Below are 10136 nucleotides of genomic sequence, written 5' to 3' on the forward strand. Positions count from 1 at the left end.
CTTCCTCTGCTTTCTCAGGCTGATTAACAGGGAAATGGATCAGAAGTGAAGCAGTCTGGACTTGAATTGGTACTCATATGGGATGCCTGTATCACAGGAGGTGGCTTAACCTGCTGTGCTACAATGCCAGCCCAAACCATATGATCTTAATTACTGTGGCTCACTTTTTATCTATATTTTAATCTACTTGAGAGGCAGAGGGAGAGAAAGGTCTTCCATCTGCTGGTTCACTCCCCAAATGGCCGCAATGGCGTTTTCATTATAGTTCATATAAAGCTTGTCCTCAGCATTTCATATATTTGATGCTATCTTAAAATTTCTAAATATTTCTAGAATGACACTGTAACTGATGACTTGTGGCTATTGGTCTTGTATTCTATAATCTTGCTGACATCACTTATTTTAGATTCCTTAGATCTTTCTACATAGACAATCATGTTGTCTGAATACTGGCGAGTTTATTTTTCCACATTATTGGCTAAAATATTTAGTCTAATGTAAATAGACATGTGAGAACAGAAATTTTACTTTCTCATGATCTTAGGGGGAAAATTTTTTTTCACCATTAAATTATGATATTAACTAACATTTTCCTTCTATTTCTGAGAGTTTTTTTCTAAGTTAGGAATGGATAGTATACTATTTAAAGTGCTTTTTTTTTGCACTTAATGAGATAACTTTATGGTTGGTTTGTGCATTTTTGTCTGTTAATTGATGAATTACATTGTTCTACTTTTGAATCTCAAACCAGCCATCCACTTCCGGGATAAAGCCCAGTTAGTGATGAAATATTGTTATTTTAAAATAAACTGCTGGGCCGGCGCCATGACTCACTAGGCTAATCCTCTGCCTGAGGCACCGGCACCCTGGGTTCTAGGCCCGGTTAGGGTGCCAGATCCTGTCCCGGTTGCTCCTCTTCCAGTGCAGCTCCCTGCTGTAGCCCGGGAAGGCAGTGGAGGATGGCCCAAGTGCTTGGGCCCTGCACCCGCATGGGAGACCAGGAGGAAGCACCTGGCTCCTGGCTTCGGATCAGCGCAGCGCGCCAGCCGTAACAGCCATTTGGAGGTGAACCAACGGAAGGAAGACCTTTCTCTCTCTCTCTCTGACTGTCAAAAATAAACAAACTGCTACAATTGTAAGCATTTTTGCATTTATATTTATGGAGGTTATGGTCTATAATGTCTTTTTTGTTAGAGTGCTGCTGGACTAGTAGATTGACTCAGGAAGTGTTCCACCTCTTAAGTGATCTGGAAGAGTTTGTGTAAAATTGGTATTATCTCCTCCTTAAAGTTTGAGAGAATTACCAGCGAAGCCATTTCAGCCTAGAATTTTTTTGTGGGAGAAGTTTTAATCACAAATTCAGTTTCTTTAATAGATATAGATATTCTAGTTACTTATTCTTGGTTGAACTTGTTAATTATCTTTCAAATAATGTCTATTTCATTATATTTGCCTAATTTATTGGCATGTTATTTTTATCCTTTTGTTATCTGCAGATACATAGTTATACTACCTCATTATATTGTCAAATTATAGGTTTCTCCTCATAAATCTAGCCAGTTTATTAATCTTATTAATAATTCTTGAAGAACCAGCTTTTTGTTTGATTTTCTGTTTTGTATTCCACTTATCAGATCTTTATTATTTCCTTTATTCTTCTCAGGTTGTGTTTTATTCTCTTTTTTTAAGGTGAAAGTTGAAGGAATAAATTTGATACCTTTTATATAAGTATTTGGTGCTGGAAATTTATATCTTAGTTGTTAATTTAGCTATGTTCCACAAAGTTTGATGTGTTTGCATTCTCATTAGTTCAAAACACTATTATTTTCCTTTACATTTGACTCATGGGTTACTTATAAGTGTGTGATTTGGTTTCCAAATATTTGGGGAATTATTTTCTGTGTCTTTATGGTCTCTAATTTTATTCTTTCATGGCCAGAGAACTTGAGACTGGGATACTTTTAAATTTATTCAGACTTTAAAGGTATTTTTCCATTGTGTTCTGGTTTGTAATATTTCTTCTTTGTTCTCTTGAATATGTATCTGTTTTCCTCTGAATGCCTTAAAAACATTCTATCTCTAATTTGATAATTATGTTCCTTGCTATAGTTTTGTTCATTTTTCTCATTCCTCAGGTTTGCTCATCTTGAGTCTGAGGGTTTAGAGTTTTCAGAAAAAAACATTAGCTCTTATGTTATCTGTCCCACTCCTGCCCGGCCAAATACACATGGCAACTGTCCTGCCTTCCAGGGTTCCAGTCACATATACATAAGGCTACTTGAGGTTGTCTCAGACTCATTGATTCTCCTTCGTATGTGTCCAATTTGTCATAATCAAACCTTATAGATTTGGGTCTTCATATCTTCCATGTCTGTCAATCTTCTCACTTCTTGAATATATGAGATATTTTTAACTGCTTTCTTGTACTTGCCCTGTGTCATTTCTGGGTAGGTTGCCATTGGTTGAGTTTTCTTTGTTAGGATTATATTTTCCTCTTTCATTGCATGTCTGGCTTTTTAAAAAAGTGTTAAATGCCAGATATTGGATGCCAAAATTTTTGTATTCCCAGAAACCTTTTTGAGCCCAATTCTGAAATGCAGTTATATTTTGTTAGACAAGATCAGAGCAATATTTATTTAAGGGCTCATTTTTTCCTATGTGCTAAAGTAAAAACCTTTGGTGTGCTGTACCCCCTGCCCCAGCAATTCTGAGATGTTTCTACTGTGGCTCTTGGGAACAGAGGCTATTCCTGGTCCTTCATGATTCCAAAGATTGTTCTCTCTAGTCTTGTTGGGGGCTGCTTTCCCCACTTATGGGTAGTTTTCATATATACACATTCTCATTGGCACTATGGCGACACAGCAGGTTAAGCTACAGCCTGTGATACCGACAGCCCCTGTGAACACCAATTCAAGACCTGGCTTCTTTCACTACCAATCCAACTCCCTGCTAATGACGTGGGAAAAGCAGGAGATGGCTCAAGTCCTTGGGCACTTGCCACTCACGTGGATGACCAAGATGGAGTTCCAGGCTCCTGGGTCTGGTCTGGTCCAGCCCTTTAGGGAGTGAACCAGCAGAGGGAAGATGTCCCCTCTCTTTGCTTTTCAAATAAATAAATTTAAAAAATAAAGACTGGGGGCAAGTTGGGAGGAGGGGTCCCCTTAGCCACTTTCCATAGCTCACTCTCCCTCTGTTTTGAACTCTTCTTTGTGAACTTTTAGTTGTCCTGATCTACTCTTATTCCAGCTCCATTGCCTCCACTTAGGGACATCACTGGGCTTGGCCTGGGTTTCCTCTCCATGCACTATGACCTGGGTGTTCTCCCTGTGTAGTAAGCTGGGCCAGTTGTAGGACTTCTATCATTTGCTTTCAGGGATCCTTGTCCTTCATTGTCTAAAATCCAGTGGTTTCACCTATTTTGGTTGTTTTTGGTAGGATGGTAAATCTGGGCAAGGACTGGAAATGTCTGCCACAATGATCTTTAGGTATACAAACCTCTTCTCAGTTCTGGAAAATTTGGGAATGGTACAAAAAAAGAATTGCAACAAGATCAAGATTATCTTCAGAAATTTGAAATTTTGTGTTACCTTGCACTAATTTTCTGGTAAAAAAAAAAAAAAAAGGAAGTAAAAATGTTGGAAACCAGGTAGAACATTATGCATTCCCTGTTTTGGCAGTGGAAGGGATTCTCAGGCATACAGATGTTATAATTTTCCCAAGGTTATAAAACTAACCAGAGGCAGATTTGAGACTCAGGATTTAGTCTACAGATGTTCTGTCCTGTATTCTGCAAATCCCATGCTATATTGTTTTGCAGTCAATCCTTATTAATTACATTTTATATTTGCAAATTCAAGTACTTAGTAAAATTTATAATCCAAAGATCAATACTTAAAAGTGCTTTTAGCATTATGGACACTAATGGATAGTGAAAATCTGATTTACCAGACACAAAAGTTCCCTGCTGAGATTGACCAACATGACACTCTGCCTTTTTGTTTCAGCTGTCATTCTTTTAACAGAGGTTCTTTTTACCCAGTGTTCTGCATGCTTGTGATTGTGTTGTTTAAAATGGCTCCAAAACACGGGGCTATAGTCTAGTTATCCCCATGTGCAAGAGGCTATGATGTATGCCCTATAAAAAAATACAACATTTAAATAAGCTTTGCTCGGGCATGAATTCCAGTCCTGTTGGCTGTGAGTTTAATATTGAGTCAACATTATTATTAAAAATACACAGAAAATGAGGTGATGTATGGATCGGTTGATGAAAATGTGAGTAGCAGCTCACAGTAACCTAACCCTGTAATAACCCAGCATAACTATTGGAAGTCATGAGGACCAGCTGTACTTAGAATCCATTTCTACAAAGAACTCATGAATTTGTAACTTATGGTAAGATTTAGCTCTTTTTCCACTATGAGAAGATACTTGTGGAGGGATATAGGTGATACCTCCCAGGCAACCTGAGTATATCATGCAAGGATGAGCTTTCTTCCTGCCCACCCAGGGGTCCGAAGCTGCATTTTCCTGACATTCATTTTGCTCTGTTTTGGTAGGTACCCATGCCAGACTCTCTACAAAGCACACAAAGTTTGAGGAGAGGGTTTATAACATCTCAGTTCGCATCAATGATGGGGGCCGGCCACCCTTGGAAGGGACTGTCACTTTACCAGGTAGGTATTTAGCCACGGGCAACTTAGGATCGTATCTGTCAGCATGAGCAGTTAGAAGGAATTCTTGTGTTTGACTTGGGATGCTACAACTTTTCACTTGAACATTTGTTCTACCAAACACTGTTCTGCTTTTCAGTTAGTTTCTGCTCATGTGTGGAAGAAAGGTGTTTCCGGCCAGTAGCTAAACAGTCGGGGATACCCACTGTGGGCATGGCAGTTGGAATCCTCCTGACCACCTTTCTGATCATTGGTGAGTATAACTTCTCACAGTTAAGGATTGCTGTCCTGTGCTGGTCTGGTGGCTGCTCAGACGTCCACTGGTGGTTTATATTCTTGCCTAGTGCCCGAGTTGACCACATCAAATTTTCCGGGCTGGAAGACAGTGCATTAGTACCACCCTCTACCTATCACTGCATCATTGGTTAGTTTAGGAAACAGGAAAAGCTTTCAAGTATAAGTTTATTTTATGGTCTGTTTTATGTCTGGTTAGCAAACTTTCATGATGGGAGAGGAATGCAGTAGCTGTGCCCCTGCTATGTGTCAGGCCCCATGCTTGCAAAAAGCAATGGCTAAGACATACCCAGATCTTACAGTGTTTGTCATTGTTGCAATAGAGACACATTAGCTTTCCCATGGAAATGCTAATGTACCTGAAATGCTGTGGATCTTCCCTTTGTGTATCTTCTGACTGGGGACCCTGTTCTTTATGACCCAGAATAACTGTACTGTATCACAGCCTTGACTGCTATGGCCCCTGGCCACAAAGCAGAGTCCCCTCTTCTGTCTCACACTGGCTCTCTCCTTCTTTCCCCTAGAAACAACTCAGTGCTCACCACAGTAACTACCCTCTTTCAACTGTTGTCTTCAAAACAAATGTATTAGAAATATATATTCCATTGATTCATGAGCACAGTTTCATGTCCTTTCTCTCTTGAATGAAGAACTGGGATAATTGTAAATATTCCTGATTGTTCTCTACCCCTGGCCTTTTCTAACCTTAACCTGCCAATGTGAACTCTTGATTATGGGTCTAACAGGGATCTTATTTCGTTATATTCTTAAGTACAAAGTCCTTATGACATGGCCGTGACCCACCCTAACATGTGCATGGTACCATCGTGTCTCTCTGTGCACTACTGTGTACCTTTCATACCAATGGAGCTCTACTTCTATGCTTTTTCTTACTGCATTTTTTCTCCCATCTTGAATGGATTGAATTTCTGGACCAATTTTCTTATCCATTTAATTTCATAATATTACCACTAGTAAAGATTGCATGATTTGGGGGATATATAGAAACAATAGGATTTTAAGTTTCAGACCCCATTCTTTTCAAAACAGGGAATGAATTATTGCAAAATTCTGAATGAATTTGAGCACATAGCCTTTTCTGCCATGATCCTTCCTGTAAACCTACTGACAGACTCATTTCTTTAAAACAAACGAATTGAAGAACCCTCTTTTTTCACAGTGGGCCCTGACTGACAATACATATTTACTGCTGAGATGGGAGAAACCAGAAAGCTTAGGTATTTTAGGTTTTCTACTCAGTAGCATAGCCTGGATCCATAAGGAAGGGGAAGAAGGACAGGCATCAATATTTACTGAGGGTCTATATGTTCAGGAGCTCTGTAAGACACTTAGACCCAGGTTAGGAATGATTTTGAACTTGATGCACACTCATAGTTACAGTGGTATACTTACTTATCCAAAAAAGCCAGTGCCCGAGTCCCTCATTCATTAAGACAATGAGACTTCGTTTAACTACAAACAAAACGAAGTTACATGAGTCACTTTTTCCTACCAAGATACTGCTTCAGCAATGAATGTGACAGTACATTTTAAGATTCCATCAATTTGACCTTGGCTTCTCTCTTTTAGGGATAATTTTAGCAGTCGTGTTTATCCGCATGAAGAAGAATAACAGCAAAGATAATGTTGAGAATGCTCAGGCACCTGAAGCCAGACCCCTGAGAAGCTGATTTTGAAAGCAATGTTTAAGTGGAAATATCAAGTGCTATTTCAATAACATAGCAGTTAGTCTCATAATTTTACTTTTCATCCAGCACGTATAATGTTTTTTTACAGATATTCCTTCTTGCCATTTAATTTTATACTACTAATGTTTCATGAGCCATGGACATTAACATTTTTCCCTTCTGCAAACTCCCAAACCAGAAATGTATATGGCTTTCTCCTTTGGGGAAGGATGCGCTGATTAAATTCCCTGTACATTCTTTTTCTTCATCAAGAAGATTTATCAGTTGTCTACTACAGAACTTCCTGGATTCCGTTTATGCTTTTTCTCATTCCAACCTGTGTTCCCTTCATCAATATCTCCTTTGGTAGAGCTCACTGAATTTATAACATTTGTCAGAGAAAAAAGAGCGGTCTCAGGAGAAAAAAATAAAAGAGCATCCTTGTCCCTTAGTACCAACAGGAACTCTTCTGTGTTGTTATTAACTGTCTTTAACCCCGCATGGCTAATGGGTGCTCTTTGACTGAAGTTCATCAACTTGGGGATTGGGGATGTATGGAACAAAGTTATTGTTTCCACAGAGGCCTCCCTCTCAAACCCCGGTGCTGGAGTCAACAGGTGGCTCAAGTCTACTCACTACCCATCATGCTATATGCTGCACGTGTCTTCTCTATTTGTGTATTAATAAAACTTTGGTTATTATATATTTAACATGTGGAAGAAAATGAGGAAGCATGAAAGGAGCAGTGACAAAAGTCAAGAATAAACGTTGGTTGGGGTGGTTTTTATGGCCCTGATCAGTCTCTCTGGCTGTGTTTTCTGGTTCTTTTCATCTGTTTAGGGGCTGGACTGCCTAACAAAGGTTACCTACTATTTATCAAAACTGCCTCCCCTGTAGAATTAGCACATGTGGAGAGCCCCACAGTAAAATAAAATTCCTTGATAATGGATCCAGGTGTTTGAGGGAAGTATACCAGAAGTTTTAAACCCAAGAACCTTAGAAATGTCAAAGCATTTCTGGACTTGGAGCTATCCTCCGGCTCCTGATTTGAACATGGAATTTAAATCATGATGAACCCAACTGTGAAGGATGTTCAAGCAGGCTAAGGGCTGGATTTTTCACAAATCTTCTTTATGATCTATATTTTTAAAAGGCAAAATAAGTAAATGCCCAGAGTCCGTTTTGAAGTGCTCAGGATCACTTTCTTCTATTATACTGTGCTTCAAACTCTAACCTGACTTTTCACACAGGGCTTATGGAAAGCTTAATGGTAAAGGTATCTCCTATCTTAGCTCACATTCAAAGACTAAAAAAAAAAAAAAAAACCCAAGAGTACCAAAGCAAATTTACTTTGCAGATTGTGCCCTAAGCTGAGCAATAGTGCAACTTTCTCATCAGCTCTGTAAGTATTTCACTTGTGTGTTTTTAACCAGTGGGTAACTGTGATAGGACATTGAGGCCAATTCAATTCGCATTATTGCTTGTCCTGCTTATAGCATTGCTAAAAGACAGAGGCAGTCCTGAGGCTGCTCTGCTGTGGTAGACTCATGGCATCTCTCAGGGCTCCATTCCACACTGTGCAGGTACTGGTATCACCTGACAGCAGGCTGACCATGCAGAACTTTCTCGTGTAGAATCACTGATTAGGATTCACACTACTCATTCTGTTTCCTCCCCAGATAGGTCTCCCCTCTCTCTCAACCTTCTCTGGCCAGATCATATCCTTCTTAAAAGCTCAGACAAGTTTAAGTACTGGTCCCTCAGGGAAACATATTCTGATTTTTACTAGATCATCAGGACACTGCATTATCTAAATTTCCACACTCTGGTGAGGAAAATGATTTCCTCGGCCAGGATCCATTCCCTCTCTGGGAAGGGGAAGTTGGATTTGCCACTGGGAAAACATCCGAGCAAGACCCCACACATAGTCTGTACAGTTTGGGTAGAGCCAACCTCTTGTTTTTCTGTTTTCCCTCTGATCTGGAGTTGAGCTCATTGAAATTCTTAGAAAAGACCTTTATTTATCACTTGGAAATTCTAAGCTAACTAGAAGTAAACTTGTGACATTCTGGTTACCATAAGAGATCAGTCTTCCCCAGAACGAAGACCACAGAGATTCCAGAGAAGAGAGGATAAATTTTTCAAGATGTTCAGTACCTGGGTCCAGCTGAGTCTGAAGGCAAACTCGTCCTGGACTTTTCTATCCTGTGAGCCAATACATTTTTTGAACTTAGACAACAATGAATGTCTGCCCCTTGCAATCGAAAGAGTAGATGTTTTTGCCTCATGTTTGGCCTTTCTCCTGTTCCACAGAATGAATAGTCCACAGTCTGTCTGGTCCCCTCTGTGGTTTGAGTAGAATTCGACTCCTCAGACTATGCAGATGTTTAAATCCTAATGTCTTGTGTGAGCAGTTAATGCATGAATATTAATTCTTGAGGGATTAAGAGTGCAGGCTTCATCCAACTGCTGTATCTGAAAGTGGGCTTTTGGGAAGCAATTCAGTTGAACTAGGTTGCCGGGGTGGAGCCCCTGAAGGACACGGAAGACGAGCCTGCTCTGTGTCTCTCTGCTTCCTGGCTCACCCTGGGATCGTTTCTCCGCCATCCCCATCAGATTCCAGACTAACGGAGTCACCCATCTCGGCCTATGAACCTCCCAAACTCTAAGCTGAAATAAACCTCCTTCCTTTCCTAAGGAGCTCTTCTCAGGAACTTTAGTTGTGTTACCAAAAAGCTAGCTCATACACTTCCCAGTGAGTCTTGGATTTCTCAAAATCTCTCAATGCTACTGTGTGAATGCAAGTTCTGGCTCCTAATGGCTTTTCCATAATTTTTAGAATGAATAGATGAAATAGCTAATTCATTTTGGCCACTTATGCTATCATCACTTCACTGCCACCCATTTGATAAAATCTAAAGGAAATGGCATACCACTTATCCTTTGTGTTCACTTACAGTATTCTCAAAGATCCCTTAAATTCCCACTCCTTTTCCCCACACACAAACCCTGACACTCTCTTCAAACTTCCTTGGAGTAGGCTATTGTGGTAAATGAGAATTTCTGGATGGTTAGGAAATAGCTGTGAGATAAAAAGGGGCTGGGGGTAGGGCGGGGATGAAAGTGGAGACCATGAGCAGCTGTGTAGAAGTCTAAGGGGTTTCTGTGGAGCCATAGATGGAGAGTGGAGGCATGCTGAAGGATCATGGTACCGAAAATTCACAAGCAGAACAATAAGATTGCCTCTGAAATAGATAATACAAGAGAGGAATGGTTGCTTGCAGGGTTCTGTGCAATGTGACAGGAATAATGGGAGCTTGGTAAACTGAAAACCTTAACATTTACCTGAAAGGACATAGTACCTTATAATATCAACTTTAAAAAGCCATTTTAAGATTGGCTGAATAGATATAAAGAAAACAAGACTTAACAATATATGCTGTCTGCAAGAAATTCATTTCACTGTAAAGACACACAGAAT

General features: G+C 39.9%; 1 protein-coding gene across 2 annotated transcripts in view; it reads left to right on the forward strand.

The window, feature by feature from the left end:
- Window positions 1-7306, forward strand: part of CDH17 (cadherin 17) — a 78096-nt gene extending 70790 nt beyond the window's left edge. For both annotated transcript variants that reach the window (XM_062189503.1, XM_062189504.1), the window contains 3 exons: window positions 4560-4676; window positions 4813-4926; window positions 6558-7306. In XM_062189503.1, the coding sequence (XP_062045487.1) occupies window positions 4560-4676; window positions 4813-4926; window positions 6558-6658 (332 nt within the window). In that variant the 3' untranslated portion in view covers window positions 6659-7306. The remainder of the gene's footprint in view (window positions 1-4559; window positions 4677-4812; window positions 4927-6557) is intronic.
- The last annotated feature ends 2830 nt before the right edge of the window (window positions 7307-10136 follow it).

This window comes from Lepus europaeus, chromosome 4, assembly GCF_033115175.1.
Source record: "Lepus europaeus isolate LE1 chromosome 4, mLepTim1.pri, whole genome shotgun sequence".
Lineage (NCBI taxonomy): Eukaryota > Metazoa > Chordata > Mammalia > Lagomorpha > Leporidae > Lepus > Lepus europaeus.